This window comes from Cnephaeus nilssonii (assembly GCF_951640355.1).
Source record: "Cnephaeus nilssonii genome assembly, chromosome: 7".
Classification (NCBI taxonomy): domain Eukaryota; kingdom Metazoa; phylum Chordata; class Mammalia; order Chiroptera; family Vespertilionidae; genus Cnephaeus; species Cnephaeus nilssonii.
Window position 1 is genome coordinate 72,364,336 of NC_137078.1, and position 25,264 is coordinate 72,389,599.

Genomic DNA, 25,264 nt, shown 5'->3' on the forward strand with positions numbered 1-25,264 from the left:
TCCCGCAGTGACAGCTGGTCCCGCTCCAGAGCTGGCCACCCGGGCCCTTCCCGCCAGCCCCTGCAGCAGTCCCCTGGGGCGGGAGGCCAAAGGGACCGTGCCACGCTCTGAGCCACTCACCCATGCACGCTGCGGACGAACTTCTCCAACTGCCTCATGCAGGACCTGGCTTCGAAGTGCTTTACGCGTGGCTCTCCGTAAGCTCCAATGTCCACGTAGAGCTCGGTCTCATCTCCCTTGGGGTGCACCAGGCCGGGCTGGCTGGGCAGGATGAACGGGCACAGCCAGATGGGGTAGACCTGGGTGGACCAGGGAGGAAGGTGTTGGTGCTTTCTCTCCAACAGGTGACACGCTCATAGCTGGCCCACGCCACCCCTACCCAAATGGAGGCTCTGCAGCACCGTCCAGGGGCCCCTCCTCTGGCTGCTCACAGCTTCATCCCCACCCCCAGGACTGGGCTGGGAGCACCCCCTCCACCTCACTTGAGGGCACAATGTGAGCAGTTCACGGCGTGCTCATCACTGGGCCCCGCTACTTCTCTCCCATCGGGGCCGTGGCTGAGCAGGTCCATTTCGCAGTTGGGGACACTGAGGCCCAGAGGGCAGGCCTGGGCAGCCCCCCGGTTCGGGGAGCAGACCATGGGTTCCATGGGGTGGCTCTCGGCCCGCCCTGCCCTGCCCCTGCTCACGTGGATGTCGTTGTGGAAGGTGTGCAGGGCCTGCATCAGGCACTTCATGGGCACCAGCATGTCCTGCACCACGTGGTGCTGCTCGTACAGCTTGCGGAGGGTCTCGCCCTGGGTCAGCTTCAGGAGGGAGATCTTGGGAGGCACCATCCATCCAAAGAGGTAGCGGAAGATGGGGTTGTTGCCGAAGGGGATGATGTCCTGAAAGACAGAGTTTGAAGATGGAGAGAAGGAACCAACCGGGGCCAGGAGCCAGGTCCTCATTCAGTGCTCGACATGTAGGACAGGGTCCGCCCCTCCTATTGGGAGGGGCATGGTGGTACCCAGGATTTACCCAGTTGGATTAGGGTTTGATTCTCAGCTCTGGCATTGACCAGCTGTGATGACCTTGAGATAGTTACTTAACTTCTCTGAACTCAGTTTCCTTATCTGTAAAATGGGACTTATAAGAATAGTGACATACCAAATGCAAGGCACTCAGCCCGGTGCCTGGAACAAAATAAGGCAGCTGTGACTGCTATTCTAGTTGCTGAGGTCAGAGTGGCTGGCATGGGCGTTTGAGAGAAAAATGCTGTTGAATGCGAAGAGGAATCTTCAGAGAGCTTAAGCAATTTCTTTTCTTTTTAAAAATTTATTGAGAGAGAAACATCAATTTGTTGTTCTACTTATTTATGCATTCATTGGTTGTTTCTTTTATGTGCCCTGACCCGAGATCGAACCTGCAACTTTGGTGTATGGGATGACACTCTGACCAACTGAGCTTCCCGGCCAGGGCCTTAAGCCACTTTTCTAAGGTCACATATCCAGGGACAGCTCTCACTGGGGTGGGCAAGGTCTGGCTCAGGTTCAGTAATGAGCCCCCTGGTTTACAGAATCTTCTGAGTCTCCTGGGACAAATCTGGCCCACTCTCTGGTTTTGTAAATAAAGTTTTATTGGAACACAACCATGCCCATTTATTTACACACTGTCTATGGCTGCTTTCAGGCTGTGAGGACAGAGTTGCTCCTAGAGAGACCTCAGGTAGAGAACTCCTACCTGGCCCTTTACAGAGAATGTTTGCTGACCTCTGCTCTACTGCATGGATGTGGCCTCATTTATTTCATCAGTTCTGTACTGACGGGCGTGTGGGCCATTTCCTGAGCATTCCGATGAGTGTCCTTGTGTGCATGTGCCCTTGCCCATTTACACGTATGTTTACCTGCAAGATAAGTTCCTAGAAGTGGAAAATTCTGCTTCAGACAGTGTATGCAATTTTAATGGGTTCTATTTTTAGAGCCTGCACCATTTTATACTCTCCCCGGCAACGTAGGAGACGCAGTTTCCCACACCCTGGCCAGCACGCGTGTTATCAAACTTTGGCATCTCTCATTCAGAGAGGCAGAAAATGTGAGACTCCTGTAGTCTTGTTTCGCCTGCCTTTAGTTCTGAGTGAGACTGCATCACCTTTTTTATGTTTAAACACCATTTATATTTCCCGCCCTAAAAATAGTCCATTGTTAGCCAAAAGTTATCAGCTGGAACCACTCCTTTTCCAAAGTCTCAACCTCGCAAAGTTCAAGTTTAAACACTGTGCCCTGCCCTTCTTTCCTGCCTCTGTCTAGCCCCTTATCCGTCCTTCTACCTCATATGACCCCGGTCCCACACCCCTGGCTTCACTCCTGGTCCTGTCCCGCCAGCACACCAAGGTCAGTCACGGCAGGGACCCTCATCACAGTCTCTTCCCTCCATGGCCCCAGCCTCCCAGCTGCCTTGGCTTTTACCTGTGTCCATCCCCTACTGGCCGCCTTGCTCTACTGGGCTGCAGGCCCCGCCACTGGTACCGGTCCAGTGGGCCCAGCCTGACCCAAGACCCCAACCCCAGAGGCAGGCCCTGTGACAATGACACTCAAGAAACATGAACTACCTACCTACCTGTCCTTACTTCCCTGTATTAGCCAACCACGTTCACTGCTGAACACGAGGACAGCAGAGGGAGGGAAAGACAGGCTGCCCAGGGTCCTCTGCTTTTCAGCCTTCCTTCCTCACCAGTCGCTAAGGTCAGGTGTTAGTAGAATGTGAATGTTATCAAGAAGGGAAATAGGATTTAAATGTTTAACTTTTACTTACTTAAAATAACATGAAATAGCAAATATTTATGGTAAGAGAGAGACCATGGAAGAAAGGAAGAAACATAATTTAAAACCTTTGATGGCACTTTTTTCCTGCTTTTTACACTGGGTCCTGAAAATTATGCAGCTAGTTAGGCCTGACCCCAAATACTGCGGATTGACTAGCTGGGTGAGAAGAAGGAACTGGACCAGCCAGGCATGGCCCAGGTGTGACGGGAATGCGGGGATCGCCTGGCATGCTGATCACTCCCACACTGGTATGTGCCACCTCACCTGCGCCCTAGAGTCCTGACGTGGAGCCAGCTGCCACTCGCTGTCCTACCCAGATGTCTGAAAGGATCTCAAACTGACATCCCCAGACCAGTCTTCCCATTCCCTTCCCAGACGTCTCCCCATGTTGCCATGGCAGTCAATGGCACCTTCAGCCTCCCAGTGGCTTGAGCCTCTAACCTTGGAATCACACTCATGGCCAAACTGTCCGGAAGGGGTTAGCCCCACCTTTGCAGACTCTCCCAATCTGACATATTTTTCCTCCTCCCGTACTACCACCCGGACAACAGAAATCTTTCTTCTACTCTTCCACTCTTGTCACCCTCCCTCCCCATCTTCCCTCCATCTAGTTGTCAAAGTTATTCTTTTAAAACAACAATCAGGTCAAAGCAGTTTTCTATGCAAAACCCTCCGCCAGTTTCCTATCATACTTGTAGTAAAATATAACGTCCTTCCTTGACCTATGAGGACATGCATGATCTAGGCTCTGGCTGCTGTGTGACCTCATTTTCCACCAGGGTTCTAGCTCAGGGGCTTTCTTGCTGCTTTTTAAAAGCATGCAACCCGCTGTGACAACTGGATAACCATATATCTTCCACCATATACAAAACTGAACTTTGCCCGGCCAGTGTGGCTAAGTGGTTGAGGTCCTGGTTCGATTCCTGGTCAGGGCACATGCCCGGGTTGTGGGCTCGATCCCAAGTGTGGTGTGTGCAGGAGGTAGCCGATGGATGATGTCTCTCTCTCAGTGATGTTTCTATCTATCTCTCTAATCCCTCTCCCTTCCTCTCTGAAATCAATAAAAATATATTTAAAAATAAATATAAAAAACTTAAAATAAATCAATAACCTAAATATAAGAGCTAAAGCTATAAGCTCTTATAAGAAAACATAGGGATCAATCTTCATGACCTTGGATTTAGCAATGGATTCTTAGATATGACACTAAAAGCACAAGTAATGAAAAATAGATACACTGGACTTCATCAAAACTAAAAACTTTTGTGCATTAAAAGATATTATCAAGAAAGCGAGAAGTCAACCTGTAGAATGGGAGAAAATACTTATAAGTCATCTATCTGGTACAGTAAGGGTCTAGTATTCAGAATATATAAACTCTTACAACTCAGCAACAAAGATAACCCAATTAAAAATGGGCAAAGGAACTGAATAGACACTTCTCCAAAAAATATGCAAATGGCCAATAAGAATGTGAAACATCATCCGTCATTAGGAAAGTGCAAATCAAAATTACCATGAGATTCCACTTCGCACCCACTAGGATGGAAAGCTATAATCAAAACCCAGAAAATAACAAGTGTGGTGAGAAGGTAGAGAAAGCGAACACTGCTGCTGGGAGTGTGAAGTGGCTCGGCCCCTGTGGAAAAACGCTTGGCCGTTCTGCAGTAAGTTAGACACAGAGTTACCCTGTGAATCAGCAATTCCACCCATAGGCATACACCCCAAAGCATGGAAACCTAGTACTCAAACAAATGCTTGTCTGTGAATGTTCATAGCATTACTCACAATGCCAACAGGTGGAAACAACCCAAACATCCAACCACAGATGAACGTGGTCTACCCATACAATGGAGTGTTAGCCAGCAGTGAAAAGGAATGAGTACTGATACATGCTACAACATGGATGGACCTTGAAAACATCATGCTAAGTGAAAGCAGCCAGTCACAAAAAGCTACATATTGTATAATTCCATTTATATGAAATATCCTAAAACAGGTAATTTATAGGGACAGAACAGACTGACAGTTGGGAGAGGCTAGGGAAAGGGAGAAAGGGAAGCATCTAATTAATGGGTACCGGATTTCTTTTTGGGTGATAAAATGTTTTGGAACTAGACAGAGGTGATGGTTGTACAATACCATAAATGTACTCAATACCACTACATTGTATAATTTTAGTTATCTAAATTGTATAAATTTAAATGGTTAATTTTATATGACTTCACTTCAATTAAAAGCAAGAAGGAAAAACATGCATGCAGCCCCTTAGGAACTGTGCTCACACTTTCTTTGCCTGGTGCGCTCTCTCCCAGAGCTCTGCATGGCCTCTCCTACCGACGTCCAGGTCCCTGCTCGTAAGTCATCTCCTGAGAGGCCTTCCCTGGGGCCCTTATTTAACGTGTTCCTGCTCCCCACCCCTCCTCGCACAACAGCAAATTCTTGCTCACCTGTCAGGGCCAAGCTTAGGCTTCCTCCAACCCTAGACTGGCCACTTCCTCTTTACAAGGTGATGTTTGTCTGCTTGTCGAGGCTACAACTCCTCAACGACGGAACAGGTCAGTGTTCCCCAAATTCCCCACCCAGCACCCCGTTCTCAGGTGCTCAGTGACAGCCTGTCGCTTTAAGTGAAGATGGTCCGATCCCTCAGAAAGAAGCGACTGTGTTGCTGTGTAAGAGGGTGTTCCAATTCCCCAGGACAAAGCCACGCTTTTCCCCCGAGGGAGAGAGTGTGGCTACAATGTTAACTGCCCTGGTTCCCTGCCCAGCAGGGCGGGAGGAGCCAGGACCTGGGGAACCCGAGCCTCACCTGGAGCTCCCAGAAGATGCTGCGCGTGTGCCGGTGGTAGTAGTGTCTCAGGGGGATGTACTCCAGGCCCTCTCGGTTTGTCTTCAGGTAGTTCTCCACGTGCTTGAAGAACCAGGGCTTGTAGTAATTGCCAATGCTATTCAGCTGAAATGACAGAGGGCTTTGTGTCAGCCCACAGACAAGCACCAAGGGCCATCAGAGCGTAACAGCGATACCCGGCTTCTGTTCGGCACTCCTGGCCTTTTCAAAGCTCTTTCATGTCTATTATCGCCTCTGAGACTCTTGACAGCCTGGCAAGGTTAAGCACAGCGGGAATTTGCTAGCGGAGCGGGCAGAAGCTCAGAGGGTAAGTGGTGTGCCCAGGCCCAACAGCTAGTTTTTGACAGTCTAGTGAGCTTGGTGACCCGACCTCGTCTGCTGCTCCTTCTCAGTGAGAAAATCAAAGTGCAAATGTTTACCAGCATCTCTCATAAGCCGGTGCTCTGTGCCGGTGAATCCCTCCCTCCCTGCCTCCCTGCCTCCCACCAGGCGGGCGTTGGCACAAACACTGAGCATGGGTCATCTCCTCACTGGCTCCCGGGGCCAAGAGCACTAATTAACCTCGGCCTTTCCCTGCCACTGGAGACCAAGCCCCGCGACCCTGAGCACAGCGCTCGCCCCAGCAGACCATCGATGGAGGGAGCTCACAGAGTAAACCGGCGTGTTTCTCCAGCACCAGTCCTTGTGGCCCCAAGGCCTACATGGTCTGTTTAGCGGATGGTTCCTTCAGTCCTAAATGGTTCAAGACGTCATCTCCTGGGTGCCCCAGCTTGTCTGGGCCCAGCTTCCTCACCTGTGAGATGAACTGGGCAGACGCTAGTGGAGAGCAGCGGGCGGCACCCCGAAGGAGCACAGGCTCGTCACCCACCAGCTGTGCGACCGCGGGCGGGCCACTCTCTCAGCCTATTTCCTCACATGTAAAATGGTTTTAAAAATATATACCTGGCCCTGGCCCTGGCCAGCATTGTTCAGTGGCTAGAGCATCGGCCTGCACACCGAGAGGTTGCGGGTTCAATTCTTGGGTTGCAGGTTCTCCAACTTGGTCGGGGCGTCTGTGAGAGGCAACCAATTGATGTGGCTCTCTCACACCAATGTTTCTCTTTCTCTCTCCACCCCTCCGTTCCACTCTCTAAAATCAATGGAAAAAATATCCTCCAGTGAGGATTAACAAAAAAACAAAAACAAACCAAAATGTATATATACATATATATGCTCTCTGGAAGTTTCTTTGGTGCCTATTGAAAATGACACACACACACACACACACACACACACACACACACACTGCAGATGCTCAGGCCTCACACAGACCAGCTTCTCGGGGATGAGAGCAGCACCCAGTTTTATGGGGCAGGTAAGATCACACCCAGCTGGGTGTGCTCGGCAAAGGGTAGAAGGAGAGAGTGGAGGCCACTTAGGAGAGGAAGAAGTTGCCAGGGGACTATCAGGGAGGGACAGGCAGGCGCACAGTGAGAAGTGAGCCAGCCCCAGAGTAGCCAGGATCTAGGCAGCATCACCGGCACCGAGCGAGTCTATTCCTTATCTTCTTCACGACCTTGCAGGGCGGGGCTGTCCCTGTTTCATGGATGGGACTGAGAATCTTCAAGGTCGAACAGATTGCCCAAGGCCACAAGGCTGCCCAGAAGCAGCCCAAGGACGCACCCCATGTTACACAACAAGATCAAGAGCCTTGAATAGTGGACTCTGGAATGTGGACATGGTCAAAACAAAACAAAAAGCTATAAATTTCTTTCCTGACTCTAAAAGCAACATACACCCTATGAAAACTTGAAACACTGAAGAAATATATGACTTGGGAAGACAGCTCTGTAGCCTCATCCCTGTAGCCTACTAAAACTAACGTGCATTCATTAGGTTTTAGTTTCTATGTACCTACATAGATTTATAAAAAGGACCATTCTGCACACACTCCTACCCAATTTGTTTTTCCCCACTTGTAACACACTAGGCGACCCTAGGTAGGTCACTTAGCCTCTCTGAGCCTCCTTTTCTATGCAGGCAAACTGGAGGCATTACTACTCCCTGGGGTGGTTGGAAGACTAAAAGGCAATGTAGGTGCCTGACCACCGTGGGGGGCATAGTATTCAGTTCCTGGTCCCCATTGGCCTTCCACTCCCACATCCACTTGCCAACCCCCTTCGCCTTGGAGCCAGCCAACCCTTTGGGTGGCTGCTATCTGGGTGTCACCCCCTCGTGCTGGCCACTCTGCTGGTAGGCCACGTTGCAGGGAGGAAACCGGGGCCATGACATACCAGGAAACTGGGTGACAGGGCCTGTTTGTCCAACTGTTTCTGAGAGGACAGTGTGGGAGGACACCATGCCCTGGCCTCTGCCTGCTGATGGAAAGGAGATTGAAGCCCAACGGGCGCATAGCAACCTGAGCTAACCCCCCGAGGGCCCTGGCCACACTCCTGGCAGTGGCTCCAGCTGCATAATGAAATCGAGACTTGAGGGGACCTGGAGACAGGTGCTCTTCGACGAACTCATCAGGAACCCCTTGTACCAGAGAAGCCAGATTGCCCACCTCTCCCAGGGCACACAGCTGGGGCAGCCAGGTGGCCGGGCGAGTTCCAGTTCCAACCCTGGCACTTAGATAAGCCGCTTCCTGTCTCTGGGCCCACCCTGTGAAAAGGAGACGGGCTGCCTCCTCCCCGGGCCACAGTGAGACGGCAGGGGCCCATCGCAGTGCCTGGCACACAGGGACACATTCTGAGCAGCCTCCCTCACAGGAGTATTTGGAAGAAATGTTCCTCAGAGGAAATGTCCACACATCTGATGGCACCTCTCACTCCCCTCCCAGCCCTCTTCCCACTGGGCTTCAAGGTCTTGCTCACAGGACACTTTGCCCAAGGCTGTGGCCTGGGGCCCCAGTCCCTCTGCCCAGGACACTAGACGGGCCTCTGGGTAAGGTCTCGGTCTTCTCCTTGGGAAAAAGGGTCAGGGTGCTCACACAGTGTAAAAGTTGTACAAACCCCTCTGCCCAATTGTAAGCTTCGGTGGCATTTAACACATCAAACAGATGACGGAAGAACTGATAACAGTGGGGGTGGGGTTCCCCACGGCCCCTCCCTCAGCTTCTCACCACTGGCAGCCTCGAAGGGAAAGCTTCAGAGAAGCTGGACAACCTCAGACTAGACGGGGCTCGGCCTAGGGAGCACCAGGCCACGTGGGCTCCGTGCCCGGTGTTTCCACTCCTGGTCCGGCTCTCCACCGTCAGTGCTCACCGGTGTCCCACGAGGAATGGTGCGCAGCCTGTAGGTGTGGATGATGCTAAACTCTAGAGGCTGACACGGAGGGGAAGGGACACGGAGGCAGGAGTCAGAGACCCAAATTGCTCTCTGCCCTGTGCTAGGTGTGTGTCCTCAGAGGAGTCTCTTTCCCGCCCTGGGCCTCATTTCCTTATTTGGAGAGAGAATTGTACCAAATGGTTTTTGAGTCTCTTCCAATTTTAAAATGTTTTAAGTATATATAGGTGTCAATCAAGCACCTTAAGAGTGCCTATCCCTCAATCTACTAATTCTACTTGAAGACAGTGTTTAAATTACAAACAGAAGATGTTCATCGCTATATTAATTTAAATGGTGAAAAACTGGGAGCAGCTTAAATTTGCAACTGTGGGGCAGGGGTTCAGTAAACGACAGGGCATTCACTCAGGCAACGTTCCACAGACATTAAATATGACTATTTTTGAAGGCAATGTAAAAGCACGGGGAAATGCTTATCACACCAGACAAGGAAAACACATCTGAACAGGTGATCACAGCCGAAGACAAACAAAACCGAAAAACTGTGTGTGCAAAGAGATGTTCAACCTCACAAGTGACCTGGGGGCTGCAAACCAAAACGAGATACTATTTTTAACCCTATCAGATTGGCCAAAATGAAAGAGCGATACTACCCAGTGTTGGCAGGAGGGAGGGTAAGGCATGCTCACGGACGGCTGCTGGGAGTGGACCGGGTGCTGCCGTTCTGAAGGGCTGTTTGGTCGTAGTTATCAATTAACATGCTCAACCCCTGGGGTCAGAAACTCCACTTTCTGGACTCGATTCTACAGAAGTGCTCATACAAGAGGCCAAGGACAGATGTAAGAGAATCTTCAGTGCAACCTTATTTTTTAAGAGCAAAACATTTTAAGCAATATAAATACTCATCAGTCAGCAGTGAGTCAATATTTACATGCAACAAGGGGATCCTACGGAATGAAATGAGGGCATGTACACGTACACATGTACACACACACACACACACACACACGAAGAAATAGGCCCTAAAGAACACACACCAAACTGTCACAAATGCCTGTGTGCCTGAGGGTGAAGAGACATATTTTAATTTTTTCTTTACATATTTCAACATTGTTATATGATTATTTTTTTTTAGTTAATCTCCACCTGAGGAGTGGAAGGGATGGGGAGAGACAGAGAGAAACATCGATGTGTGAGAGAGACACATCGATTGGTCGCCTCCCCCACCGGGGCTGGGGATCAAGCCTGCAACTGAGGTACTTGCCCTTGACTGGAATCGAACCCACCACCCTTCAGTCTGCGGGCCGATGCTCTATCCACAGAACCAAACTGGCCAGGGCTGTTCTACTATTTTTGTAGTTTAAAAACTTAAAAAAAAAAGTCTATGAACCAAAAAGAGAGGAAATAAATATACCAAACACATTAACAACAGCTGGCTTTGGGTCACGGTTATAGGTAGAGACTGTTCTTTCCTACTTGCTTACACTTTCCAAGTCTCTCCTAATAAAACTCATAAAAACTCTTATAAAACACTGCTATTAAAAATTATACAGCAAGTTGAAGAAGTATCCATTTGGATTCGGAGGCATCCAATCAATTACTAAATCGTGGCTTTGCCGCCTTGTGGCCGTTTCTATGACCTCTCAGAACTCGGTTTCCTCATCTATAAATGGGGTTGCTGTGGGGATCAAAGCTTACACTTAGCAAGGGACGTGCACGTATCTGGCGGTTGGTAAGGGCAGAGGAACCAGAAGCTTCTGTCACTGCCTAAGGCAGCTCTGACATAGATCCTGTGGCCCGAACCCCAGGTGTGCTGACCCAGACTGCAGCCTTGAAGAGGGAGGCTGAGGGGGTCAGCGTGGCTCTCGGGGTCAGTCCCAGCCCACCCAGGCCGCCGTCCTCCCAGGCCTGGTCCGCAGCAGCTGATGCCCTGGCCTACCTTGCTGGGCTCCACCTCGTCTGTCATGACCCCCGTCATGATGACAGCCTCATCCAGGGAGTAGAGCAGCCCTTCCACAAAGTGGTTCTCCTGCTGCTGGGACGCGTGCTTGAACTTGTCACAGATCTCCTCCAGGCCCCGTACGGGCTCAAACCGCAGCTTGATGTACTTCTTGGCGGGAATTATGCGGATCTCGGCGGCGACCAGGAAGCCCAGGGTCCCACACGACCAGGGCACAGCGTAGAACAGGTCTGAGTTTTCTGACTGTGAGCAGAGTTAACACGTGCTGAGACCTTTAGCCTGGGCCCCACATCACAGCACGTTGTCAGCAGGAACACCAAGAGCCCGGCCTGAACTAACTCCTGTTCTGTCACCATCTTGTGTAAACCCACAGGCACTTCACAAACTGTGCTTTCTGGCCTCAGCTTTCCCCCTGCAGCCTCAGCATGACCTTGGCCTGACACGGCCCTGTCGGGGGGTGCTCACGGAGAGTGCCTCCTTCCTCCTCCACCTAGGCACAGCCCCCAGACCACAGGCTACCCAGGAAGAAGCCAGGACCAGCACTGCCCAAAGACCCCAAACGGGGGGCCAAGGGCCAACCCCGGCTAAACAAGGAGCAGAACCCTCACTGAGGGTCATGGTCACCAGAGGAACATTAAAATGCCTCCCTTCTGGGCCATCCAGTATCCACATTTACAAAGCCTTTCCAGGCCATTAGCTATGGACTCCCCCCACAGCCTAGAGAGAGCATTCACACTCCAGTCAAATAGATAAGGAAAATGTGTCAAGGGTCACAGCCCACCCAAGCCTCCCCACTGTGAGGCTGAGATGCCACCCAACTCCCAGTCCAGAGATTCAGCGTTCTCCCTGCAAAGCCTCATCTGCTTCCCCAAATCTGCTTCCTAACATCATTTTTTTGTTTGGGCAACTGCCTTAGAGACAGACAAGTGACTTTTCAGCTGGCCACTCTAACCTGATTCTTTGATTCTAATCAAGTGCCTTTTGAAAAAGTCCAGCTTTGTCTGGGCTCTACCCAGAGGACCGCTGTGTGGTCTTTGCTGCCCTCCGGATAGCCGGTGGGGCAGGGGCTGGAGCAGGGAAGCTCTGCAAGAGGCCGGCTGAAGCCTCTGGAACAGCCGAAGTGGGCAACGGTCCCCACCTGGGCCACCCGTGAATCCCACAGGCAGATCCGTGTGCTGCTTTCTCCTGACAGTGCATCTGTCAGACGGGAACCTGGGCCTCAGAGAAGGTCACTCACGAATGTCTGTCTCTCCTCTGTGCTGGTAATAAATAGGTCAGAAGGCAGGGCCCATCCTGTGAAGGGAAATGGACTAAACTGATGTGAAAGGGGTCGCTCTTGTCCAAGACCTGAGCTCCCAAGCTGGGGATCCTGCCCTGGACTCTTCGGTGAGGCCGACTCCAGAGGCTCCCTAAAACACCCGCTTCTAAAGGCTCACACTGCCCTCCCACCCAGGGGCCCCTTAGGTGTGCCCGGGAGATCTGAGTTTCTCTAAGGTTCAATCCTGTCCTACTCCTTGGGATAAATGCCCTAACGTCGGTATCCCACTTTGGGCAGTAAGTTATTTTCTTTATTTCTCCAAAACAACCCCTCTTACCGCTTTTAGTTACCTCCCACAGCATCTGACACCGAGGCCCGACTTCCCTACAGAAGTGGTATAGTGTAAGGGACGGCTGAGGACATTGATCTGGGAGCTCAAGAACCTAGATCTGAATCCAGCTCTGTGCGATTTACTAGCTGTGACCTGGGGTAAGTTTATTAACCTCTCTATGCTTACTTTCCTGTCTGTAAAATGTGGCTAATAATATACTTAACCCATAAAGTTGTTGAAGGATTAAAAGCCTTAGTATATGTAAAGCATTTACACAGTGTCTGAGCACACAAAGGGGCTATTTAAATCTTGGCTGTTGTTACGAATACAGACCCAGACTGAACAACGGTATTTGAGATGAAGCACCCCCAAGGCGCCACCTCCCCAGTGCCAGGCTCCTGGGTGCCCAGGGCAGGCAGGTGGGGCATCGGACCCTGAACTCACCGGGGTGCAGCGCACAAAGCTGCCATCCGCCAGGACCAGCTCGTAGGCGGTGCAGATGTGCTGGAACAGGCCGTACTTGTGGGACGAGGACTCGATGCCCGTGCCCATGATCAAGCCCCCTGGAGAGACACACGTGTTAGCCAGGAGGAGCTGCGGGGTGTAGGGTGCGAGGGGAGGCAGGGATTGGGTAAAGGGCTCTTCACTGGAGCTGGGGAGCTCATAGCACAATGATATGACAGGGCTGGAAGCACGGGCTGTACTTAGGGGAGGTTTCCCATGCCTGTGGGTCTGGAGAGCGGGAGAGAGAAGGGGGGGCTCACATGGGAGTGTGAGGGCTTGTTCAGAGGAAGGGCAGGCACACCCTCACCTCTAGCCAGACCCGACCTACAAGCCTGTGTGCACTCATTTTCATAGGGACCTTCATGAAAAGGGGGGTTGTTTAGGTGGCAGGAAGCTGTGTCCCATGGGAACAGTTAAAGGGACTGAAGGTGTGTCCCCCGGAGAAGAGAAGGCTTTGGGGACCCCAAGTCCTCCTGAAGGAAAGAGACTAGACATATTGTGTGCTCCACAGGGCAGAGTTGGAGCCGCGGATATGTCACAGGGAAGCAGGTTCGAGCCAGAGATTGAGGAGTGCTGCCCGATCACTTGAGCTGTTCAGAAAGGGAGCCTCTGGAACTGGGGGGAACTTCTGTCACAGACGGAACAGTGGAGACTCCTGCACTGCAGGGAAGGGGGGCCAAGGTGCCTTAGCTCCGATCCTAACACCATCTGAGTCCTCACCCACTGTGAGATCATCGAGCTCGGGCAACACAGGCAGGGTCCAGCCGATGGAGGTCAGCAGGGCGGTCACCTGACCCATAGACACCAAGGGTTCCACACGGACAATCTGTTGACGCAAGAAGAGAAACCCTGAGCCACAAGGAGGCTGCCAGGCCTCACAGGGCTTCTGCATGCAGAAAGTGTCCTTCACACCGTCCCAAACAACCAAAGCGGACATGCCTACTCAGCCTGTACAGTCTCTTTCCTCCCAGTGAACGGGGTTTCCGGCTCTGGGTTTGCTATGGTTTAATCTTACCCTTTCAAATATCTTCACACTTAATACTTAGTTTATTTTCCTTCTAGATTATAGATTTGGAAGATCATACATGAAGAAAATAAAAGTCATCCATATCAATGCTAATACCGGAGTGTATGTCTTTTCCGTCTTTTTCCACGCATGTTTATATTGCTATTTTGTATGTTTTAATACAATGCATACACATACAAATACACACACACACACACACACACACACACACACACACACACATTCTGATCTTACTTTTAAAATTTAACACAATATGATCACTATTGTCTGTCATTATGAAAAACTCTCAGAAAATGTGATTTTTAGTGGGCACATTAATCTGCCTTCATGTGGACTTCAGCCGAGATGGAACAAAAGGGACCAGATTTACCTTGCTGCCTGAAAACAAAGAAGGGACAAAATATATAAAACAAGAGTTTTCAACATAGTGGGCATCAGGCAATGAAGTTAATGGTCGCTGAGATGGGGAGCGGAGAGAGGGGGAACACAGGGGCCCAGCGGACTCTGAGGTGAGAGCCCAGAAGACTGAGGTGAATAGAATTTGCAGGACAGAGCACTGGAGAGGAAAGTGTACAGAGAGAAAACTGAAGAGCTGCAAAGGGTGCCCGCTGAGTATTCAACGGAGTACAGACCAGTGCATACACATGAGGAGATTACCTGAGGCTGAGGCCAGGGACAGAGCCACAAGAAAGGACAACAGGGAACAGTGCAGCGAACAGTATCTATTCCCATGAGCTGACTGGAAACCTCATGCTTCACACAGCATTGAGGAGAGTACGCAGAAGAGTCTTGCCTCCCAGAGGGGAATAGCTAACCCTAGATTTAAATGCTGCTCTGACCCCACCTAAAAAATCAAGACCCAACAGTATCAAACTGTTTCCTAGTAACTTAGCTATATCCCAGAACAAAGTTCAAGAAGGGTTATAGGAATACAAAAATATCCAGCACCCAACAAGGTAAAATTCACAATGTCTAAAAGCCAATCTAGCCCTGACTGGTGTGGCTCAGTGGATAGAGCGTCGGCCTGCGGACTGAAGGGTCCCAAGTTCCATTCCGGTCAAGGGCATGTACCATGGTTGCAGGCACATCCCCAGTAGGGGGTGTGTAGGAGGCAGCTGATCGATGTTTCTCTCTCATCAATGTTTCTAACTCTCTATTCCTCTCCCTTCCTCTCTGTAAAAAAATCAATAAAATATGTTAATAAATAAATAAATAAATAAAAGCCAATCTAAGTTTACTAGGCTTGCAAAGGGGCAGACAAATTCAACCCACAGTGAGGAGAAAACTCATTAACCTGTTTTGATAAAATGGATCCAGATGTGACAGATATTAAAATTAGCAAACGCTGGCATTAAAATAATTACTGCTGTATTCCTTATGTTCAAAAGTTAAGTAAAGACATTAAAAAGATAGTAAAAAAAAAAAAAAAAGACCCATATCAAACTTTTAGAAAACCACAATGTCTGAGATGAAAAATACACTGGCTGGGATTAACAGAAAATTAGACATTGCAGAAGAAAAGAGCAGTGAACTTAACACACAGCAATAGAAACTATTCAAAATGAAACACTCTGGGAGGAAAAATTAAAATCAACAGTGTATCAGAGTGAGTTGTGGAACAACTTCAAGTGGCCTAATATATGTGTGATGGCAGTCCTCAAAGAGGAGAGGGTAGCAGACAGAAAAATATTTGAAGAAATGAAGACCCAAATTTCCAAATTTGATGAAAATTATAATGAATCCCAAGCACAAGAATTATGAAGAAAACTATACCAGGGAATATGATAATTAAACTGCTCAAAACTAGTGATAACGAGAAAAATCTTAAAAACAGCTGGTGGGGAAAAAAGACATGTAACATACAGAGGAACAAAGATAAGGATAAGAGATTTCTTGTTGGGCTCGGCTGTGGTGGCTCAGTGGATTGAGCGTCATCCCATGGACCAAGAGGTCCCGGGTTTGATTTCCAGTCAGGGCACATGCCCGGGTTGCAGGCTCGACCCCCAGTAGGGGGGCATGCAGGAGGCAGCCAATCAATGAGTCTCTCTCATCATTGATGTTTCTATCTCTATCTTCCTCTCCCTTCCTCTCTTCTCCCTCTCCCTTCCTCTCTGAAATCAATAAAAATATATTGAGAGAGAGAGAGAGAGAGAGAGAGAGAGAGAGAGAGAGAGAGAGAGAGAGATTTCTTGTTGGAAGCAATGCAAGCAAGAGGATAGTGAAGCTGGAATTCCATACCCAGTGAAAATATCTTTCAGAAATGAAGGCAACTGCATATCCGTTAGGATGGCTACTAAAAAAAAACAAACAAACACAAAAACAGGAAATAACAAGTGTTGATGAGGATGTGAAGAAACTCAAACCCTGCACACTGTTGGTGGGAAGGTAAAATGATACAGCTACTGTGGAAAACAGTATAGTGGCTCCTCAAAAAATTAAACATAGAATTACCACATGACCCAGCAATTCCACTTCTGGGTATATACTCAAAAGAATTATTAAGCGGGGTCTTGAAAAGACATTTGTACATCCATGCGCAAAACACCATTATTCATTATGGCTAAAACAAGGAAGCAACCAGATGTCCATTGATAGATGAATGGATAAGTAACATGCGCTATATATGTACAATGGAATATTAGTCAGCCTTAAGAAAGAATGGAATTCTACAATGTGCTATAATATGGATGAACCTTGAGGACACGATGCTAAGTGAACTAAGCCAGTCACCAAAAGGCAAACACTGTATGATTCCACTTACATGAGATACTTAGAGTAGTCAAAATCATAGAGACAGAAAGTAGAATGGTGGTTGCCAGGGGCTGGAGGAAGGGGAGAATAGAGAGTTATTATTTAATGGGTATAGAGTTTCAGTTTTGCAAGTTGAAAAGAATTATGGGGATGGATGGTGGTGATGGCTACATAACCTTATGAATAGATTTAATGCCATTGAACTATACATTTAAAATGGTTAAGATGGTAAATTTTATATTATGTATTTTAGTACAATAAAACCTGGAAAATAAATGAAGGCAAAATAAATGTTTTCAGATATACAACAGCTGATTCGTCACCAGCAAAATTACCATATAAGAATGTTAAAGGAGGTCCTTCAGGCAGAAGGAAATGAAACCAGATGGAAACACGAATCTACACAATGGAATGAAGAAATGGCAACTAGATGGGTAAGTATATAAGATTTTTTCTTATTATTTAAATTTCTTTAAAAGATAAATGATTATTAAAAAATAATAATGTAGCCCTAGTCGGTTTGGCTCAGTGGATAGAGCATCGGCCTGTGGACTGAAGGGTCCCAGGTTCGATTCCGGTCCAGGGCACATGCTCGGGTTGTGGGCTTGATCTGGGGTAGGGGGCGTGCAGGAAGCATCTGATCAATGATTCTCTCTCATCATTGATGTTTCTACCTCTCTCTCCCTCTCTCTTCCTCTCTGAAAGCAATAAAAAAATAATTTAAAAAAATAGGGTGGGTGAGAGGTAATAAAAAAAAGAAAAGAAAAAAATACTCAACTTGTCTATCCTGTCATATAAGGCCTACTTGCTGGACACTTAGAATTATGACTTTTAGTCGACAACTAAGCAAAGTAGCAGATACCATTTTGATTATAAGTTTTATAATAAAATCAATGATAAAATAATACTGTAGTGTGGGCTTTATAACATACATAAAAGTCTGACAACAGTAGCACAGAAGCAGGGAGGAGAGAAATGGAAGTGCATATAATTACAATAAGATTCTTATACTATGCATAAAATAGGTTATAATTTGAAGGTAGACTGTGATAAGTAACATGTATAACATAAATCCTACAACTACTGCTAACATAAAGAGTTATAGCTAATAAGCCAACAAAAGAGCTAAAATAGAATCATAAAAATTATTTGGCAACCCACCTGAAACTAAAACAAATTTTTTTAAAATTAGTTGAAAACAACAACAACAAAGAATATTCAATAAACACTATTCTGTCTTTTAAAAAAAATTATTTGGTAATCCAAAAGAAGATAGAAAAAGAAAAAGGGAACAAAAAACAAATGGGAAAAGTAGAAAACAAAGAACAAGGTGATAGAGTTAAGCCAAACCTTATCAATAATAACATTAAATGGAAATGGTCTTACCATATCAATTAAAAGGCAGATTGTCAGATTGGATAAAAAAAAGCAAGACCTAACTAAATGCTGCCTACAAGAATATATTTTGAATATTTAAAAAACTAAATAGGTTAAAAGAAAAATGATGGAAAAGATACACCGTACTACCACAAGTAAAAAAAAAAAGCGGAATGGCTTTATTAATATCAGATGAAGTAGATTTCAGAGCAAAGAATATAACTAGGAATAAAGTAGATCATTTCATATTATAAAGGCTCAATTGATTAATCAAAAGAACATAAAATTCCTAAACACTTATATACCTAAAAAGAGCTCAAAATACATGAAGCAAAAACTGATGAAACTGCAAGAAATATAAACAAATCCATAATCATAGGCAGAGATTTCAATAGCCCTATTTCAATAATCAGTAGAGAAAATCTGTAAGGATACAGACTTGCACAACACTATCAACCACCTTGACCTAATTGATATTTATAGTACAAACCAACCCAGAACAGAATACACATTTTTAAAAAATGTGCATGAAGTATATGATTATCTAACCACTATGCTTACACCTGAAACTAATCCTATCTAATAAAAGAGTAATATGCAAATTGACCATCACTCCAGCACACAAGATGGCTGCCCCCATGTGGACACAAGATGGCCACCACAAGATGGCCAGGACCAGGCCTGCTAGGGAGGGCAGTTGTGGGCGATCAAGCCTGCAGGGGAGGGCAGTTAGGGGTAACCAGGCCGGCAGAGGAGGGAAGTTGGGGGCGACTGAGCCTGCAGGGAAGGGCAGTTGGGGGGGGACCCAGGCCTGCAGGGGAGAGCAGTTGGGGGGACCAGGCCTGCAGGGGAGGGCAGTTAGGGGTAAACAGGGTGGCAGGGGAGCAGTTAGACATCAATCAGGCTGGCAGGCAGAAGCGGTTAGGGGCAATCAGGAAGGCAGGCAGGCAGGCAGGCGAGCAGTTGGGAGCCAGCAGTCCTGGATTGTGAGAGGGATGTCCCAGATTGGAGAGGGTGCAGGCTGGGCTGAGGGACACACACCCCGTGCATGAATTTCGTGCACCAGGCCTCTAGTACAAGATAAGATTGAATGTAAAATAAACAAACAAACAAACAAACAAACTCAAAAAAAAGAAAAGAAATAACAACAAAAATGTGCATGGAACATTTACCAAGATATTCTGGGCCACAACGTAAATCTCAATAGACTGAAAAACATTCTGATCATACAAAGTATATTTTCTGTCAACAACTGAATTCAATTAGAAATGAGTAACAGAGCTCTGGAAATCTCCCCAATATTTGGAAATGGAATAACATACTTCTAAATAACCCCTGGGCCAATGCAGACATCTAAAAGGAAACCAGAAAGTATTTTGAATTGCATGAAAATGAAAAGATAACATATCAAAATGTGTGGATTGGCTCAAGGGGGAAATTTATAACAGCATTAAACATTTATGTAAAATACTGCAACCACATTAGAAGGCAATTTGGCAGTTTCTTAAAAAGTTCATCATACACCTATCATATGATCCAGCCATTCCTATGCATATCTCCATACAAAGTGTGCCCATAATGTTCCTAGACACTTTATTTATGATAGTCCAAAGTTGGAAATAACCCAAATATCCATCAACAAGTGAAAGGATAAATAAGCTGTGATATATTCATCCAATGGAATACTACTCAGCAATAAAACAGAATGTACTTCTGATACATGCTTCAACGTGCATGAATCTCAAAATAACGATGCTGAGTGAAAGAAACCAGACAAAACCAGAGTACATAATGCATGATTCCATTTATACAAAACTCTAACTGCAATCAAATTTACAGTGACAAAAAGCAAGTCATTATTTGCCTAGAGATGTGAGGGAAGAGGCAGAGAGGGCCTGCAAAAGGGATCACCGAGGGGCAAGAAGAAACTTTTGGGGTGATTGGTATGTTCATTGTCTTGATTGTGGTAATGGTCTCACAGGTGTACACATACATACGTCAAAATGTATTATCAAATTGTACGTTATGTGCAGTTTATCATATATCAAGTATATTTCAATAAAGCTATTTAGGGAGGAAAGGCACAGGAGATTATGTAATTTGGCCATGGCCTCAAAACAAAATGCCATCATGTGGATATATATATCTAATAACTCCCTACTATTGGATATTGTGTTGTCTTGGATTAGAAATGAAACTGTGTTGAAAGAAAGGAAGAAAGCAAGCAAGCTGTGATACAGCCTTGCTCTGTGTTGTCTTTGATTAAAGCTTACTTCCTGTTTCCTTAGCCAGGTTTGAGAATAGAATTACTAGATAGGCCAAAGAGTATGCATGTGTCTACAGCTATTAACAAGTGGGTCCCCAGAAGCCTGCGACAAGGCCCACCCTCCCAGCTACTTCCACACCCATTGTTTAACAGCATACCTCCTTACCGGCAGAGGCTAAATAGATTCCCTTGGTCGCTCATTCTGCCCAAGGTTTACCCATCTGTCTTCCTGTGGAACTGCAGACAATCAAAGAATCCCCTTGAACCCTCAGTTTGCCAACCTGTGAGATGGGGCTATAACTAATCTCTTTCAAAGCTGTGAGGCTTTTGAGGCTGGCAATGGTCAGTAGGACCTTCTGTGATGACCAAGGTTCTCAGTCCTGTCCACTCTGGGATGCCCTTGGCTGAAACCATTCCGCTGCAAGTCACTTGTACCAGGGGCAGTGCCCCGCCCACTCCCAGAGCCAGGGGACCATGCCACTCTCACCTGTTTCTTGGTGTCCACCTCCAGAATGTCCATCAGGTTGATCATAATGTTTTTGTGTGTCTTCTTGTACTTCCCGACCCGGAGCGAGACGGTGAGCCAGCCAGGGCGCCCCGTGCACATGAAGGTCTTGCTGCCTTGCTCCTTCCATTCTCGTACCTGCAACCAAGGAACAGAGGCTGAGCTAGCTCCCCCTGCATCCCCACAGCAACTCGCAGCCCTGCTTTCAGGAAGGGGAGCTGGGAAGGATATCTGCCCGTGTCAGCAAACATTTACAGAGCCCTTGCCTGCTTCTAGGACCTGGGAGGCCCACCGGCCTTACCCTCTTGGAATCTTCCTGGTGAGTGAGGCAGACAGGAAAGCTGCCACACCACAAGGCAGAATGAAGGAATGAAGAAAGAGCTAAAATACAGGTTCAAAGTGCTTTGAGAACATTAACTCTAATTGGGAAGGTCAGGAAAGGTTTTGTAATGGCGACAGTAGCAACCATACAAATGATAACACTTACTGGGTGCTTGCACTGTGCCAGGCACTGTCTCATTTAACCCTTACTACAACACCAGGGGGTTGGGATGATCTCCTTTTACAAATGAGAACACTGAGGCAAAATGACGTGCCCAAGGTTATACAACCAGGGAAGGGCAGAGCCCAGATTCACAACCAGGACTATCAGACTTCTGGGAGGACAGGTGGGCTCGTATTAACAGTCAACAGAGTAACAGCTAACATGTTCAGGGGCTTGTTATGTGCCAAGCTCCGTTCTAAGCATTTGCATGGGTTAACTCAGGTATCAGGTGGAGGGGCGAGAAAGGGCAGGGAAGGACCATCAAGCCAATGGAAGGAAGAGCTTTTGCAAAACCTCTACTGTAAGTGACCAGAGCACAAAACAAGGAGAAGAAATGGCCCAGGAGATGACAAGTGATCAGGAACATGGAGGAAGTGCTCCCTTCCTACTGAGATGGACAAGGACGGGTGTGTGTGTGTGTGTGTGGCTAGCTGTTGCTATAACCTGTGACCATCCATTTCTTCTTTATTTTCTTCTAACACTCCCATCTTCCTTTGGCCCAGGTGATGCTGATCTCGCCCTGCCCCAGGAGGCAGGCATATGAGTCCACTCTCCAGGCCATACTGACCAGTTCAGGGATCGGGCCTATGACCCAAGTCACGCCAATAAGACTGGTTCCGAGAGGCACTCTCGCTGTATTGGGGCTGCTAAGCTGGTTGGATGTAAGCCAGAACTGCTGGGGCCTCCACAGGGCGACAGCCTCCCTGAGAACGAAGTCAACCCAGAGGAAAGCAGAGCCGAGACTGCAGGTGGATGGGAAGGTGGAGATGAGGGATCCTAGACCCAGTCATGCCCGAGCCAGTTTTACTCCTGGATTTCCAGGACCTGGGTCAATAAAATCCCCTTTTTTGCTCACCAGTCTAAGCTGAGTTTTTATCACTTGCAACCAGGAGTTGGGAAGGGGATTGCATTGAAGCTGATCGGGCAAACAGCTCAACATGGGGAAGAACTTTCCTCCGATCAGAGGCCAGGGTGCCACGGGAAGTAGAGGTGTCCGAGCAGAGGGGAGTTATCGAGGAAGGGATCCTGTGACTAGGGGTGAAGGAACGGCAGGAGGGATTCCATGATCAAGCAGGCCTTGCCCCTGCCCACTGCAGTCCTAGGACACAATGCAAGCTCAGAGGTGTGGGGAACGGATTGAGGGTGCTATGTTCAAGCCGGAGGGAGGGCCACAAAGCATGAAGCGGATGTGGAAGCCATAAAGCCTGAAACATTGGTTGAAGAGGAGCTAACCAAGATTTTCGGCAGGGAGGCCATGCTGTGGGGAGTGACTATGTACGTGCCAAAGAGAGGTGGCGAGGGCCCAGAAGAGGGGCAACTAGTTCGGTAGCTATTACATGCCAGGTGTGAGGCAACAGAACCAGACCTACGGTGTGGAATGGAATGGGATGGGATGGGAAAGAAAAAAATGTCAGAGTTCAGGCTCTGAAATCAGCTGACCTGGTTCCAGCCCCATTTACCTGCTATATCACCTTGAGCACTGACTTAGTTTGAACCTCAGTTTTTCCCATCTGTAGAATAGGTACAAGACCTACCAGGGTTGCTGTGAGGATTAGAAAGTAGGGACATTGCAGGTCCGGGGTGGTGCTCCAGGCTGGTCGGGCCCCTTTGGTTTAGTTTAAATACACAAGAGAGCTCAGCGGGCTGTTCTGGGCCAGGTCCCGTGAGTCAGAGGTGAGTTGGCTAACAGTCCCTGCCCTCCAGGACCACACACTCTGATGGGGGAGAGAAACAGTTAAATGGAGAATCTGAACACATGGAAAGGGCTATGAAAGAGGGTACAGCTGGGGAGGGAGGGTAGGCAGGGCTCTGGAGCCATGACTGTGACGGGCAAAACCCAGGGCAGCCCAAGCAAAGCACTGGCAGACACTGCCCTCTCCCACTCCCACCACGGCTTCTCTCTCCCTTGTGGGAATGCTCTGAGCATCCATCTTCACATTCTTGCTTGCAGCACCCAGCACGGTGCACACAGAACATGGAGGCTGCTACACCTGTGGCGAGGCGGGTAGCAGGAAACAGAAGCTCTTTGCAACCTGACGCTAGTAAGAGAGGAACGTAAGGAAGGGCAGAGGGAGCCACGGACCTGCCCAGGCCGGATGGCTATGTCAGCCCTGCACGCAAGGAGCTCAGCTCTGAGCAGCGGCAGGACAAGGCTCTGTGGGTGCGGACGCACGGGAGGGTGTACAGAGGTACTGGAAAGTGGGCAACTGTCTTGTCCAGGAGTGAGCATCTGGCCCAGAGGCTGCAAGGCTCCTCACCTTGGCTAAGGGCTATACCCGGTCACTTTGGTCCTTTATTCGAATGTGTCCGAAGCTCCTTGGTGGTACAGAGTAATCTCTACATTGAAGTCGCCTCCATAACCTAGCTCCAAACTGACTTTCCTTCCCCACTCCGCCTGCCTTCACACCCGCTCACACCTCTGGCCAGCTCCACTTCCTGGAAGCCCTCCCTCCTCAGAAATTGCTCCGGCCTGGTGATAGCTACCAGCTCATTGCCCCCACCCCCACCCCCGCCCAACACCCCTCTCTTAGGATTCTTTATATTCCTCCCGGTATCCGCAGGTACTCGGCACATAGCGGGAACTCCATAAACATCGGAGCAATGTTTTATTCTCTCCAAGCCTTTGTTTACCCCTCCCGCTTTCTCCCCGGGAAGCCCCCACCATCACATTTCTGAGTTCAACCCCCCCCTGGAGCGTCATCTCCTCGTGCGGGCTGGGCTCCCCCGGCCCCGCAGAACACTCCGCACCTCGCGCCCGGCGGAGCACGCAGACCGCTCCATCCCTCGAGCCCGGGGTGGACGCCCGCCCGGGAGTGCTCACCTGCTTCTGGATGTCCCGCACACGCTGCTCGTGGAGGCGCGGCGCGCTGCTGAGCTTGAACACCACCCAGGCGCGCACGTAGTAGTAGATGTCGAAGATGAGCGAGAGCGGCAGCAGGAAGAGGCACACGAACACCCAGCGCTGGTGAATGAGCACGAACTCCAGCCCCTTCACGCGGATCCAGAGCAGGAAGAGCAGCGCGCACACGGCCAACGACACGGCGGGCTCCATGGCGAGGCCGACGGCGCGCCGCGCGGGGGAGGGGGGTACCGGCTCGCGTCGCCGATCACCGCCACCCGCCCAGTGCCCGCCTGCGCCCGTCGCCGGCTCCTAAAGAGCGGGGAGGGGGGGGGGGGTCGCTTCGCTGCCACGCGATTGGCTCGGGTCGCAAAGGTTCGGTGGGCCGAGACTCGGGTGACGACCAATGGCGAGCCGCGCGGGAGATCGGACCAGGTGCCCGCTGCTTTTATTGGCTGAAGGAGCCAGGTCGCTCCACCCGCCTTTGCGCCGACGCGCGGGGAGGGGTTGGCCAGGGACCCAGACGCTGGCGGGTCGACTGTGTTCTGCGTCGCGGGTGTTGCAGGGGCGCGGGAGGCGGGATCGGGGCTTCCCGTCTTGGGGGCTGCGGGGACCGCTCCTTAGCCGACGGGCGCGGCTGCTTCCTTTCCCATCTCCTTCGGTGGCGCCTTCGCGAGAGGCGGGCGAAGCAGTCACGCGTTGCGTTACCTTCCGAGGGGAGGGTGGAGGTGGGGTGAGGCGCCCCACGGCCCTGTGTAAATCTCCCTGCAGCTTGGGGATTACGGGCTTGGCTAGCAATCTTCCCCCCTTTCCCAATCTGCTGAGGCAGCTGGGGAGGGCTGAAGGGGGGAGAATGATGGAGGGAACTAGCGCCCACTCTGTGCCAGGCTGTGTTGCAGGCCCTGGGAGAGGGTGGTGAGCAAAGCAGATGGCCCTGCCCTCATGGAGCAGCCAGTCCAGAGGAGCGGCGACTGTTACCGGCAAA

At 49.1% G+C, this 25,264-nt stretch overlaps 1 protein-coding gene across 1 annotated transcript in view; it reads right to left on the minus strand.

Annotated features, from left to right (window-relative positions):
* The window catches only part of DHCR24 (24-dehydrocholesterol reductase), a 28,401-nt gene extending 3,816 nt beyond the window's left edge, over nt 1-24,585 (minus strand). The window contains exons 1-8 of the mRNA XM_079776307.1: nt 24,262-24,585; nt 20,879-21,034; nt 13,691-13,796; nt 12,911-13,029; nt 10,857-11,120; nt 5,613-5,756; nt 689-886; nt 121-299 (exon numbers count right to left, since the gene is read on the minus strand). Of these exons, the coding sequence (XP_079632433.1) occupies nt 121-299; nt 689-886; nt 5,613-5,756; nt 10,857-11,120; nt 12,911-13,029; nt 13,691-13,796; nt 20,879-21,034; nt 24,262-24,492 (1,397 nt within the window). The 5' untranslated portion in view covers nt 24,493-24,585. The remainder of the gene's footprint in view (nt 1-120; nt 300-688; nt 887-5,612; nt 5,757-10,856; nt 11,121-12,910; nt 13,030-13,690; nt 13,797-20,878; nt 21,035-24,261) is intronic.
* Nucleotides 24,586-25,264: the final 679 nt, after the last annotated feature.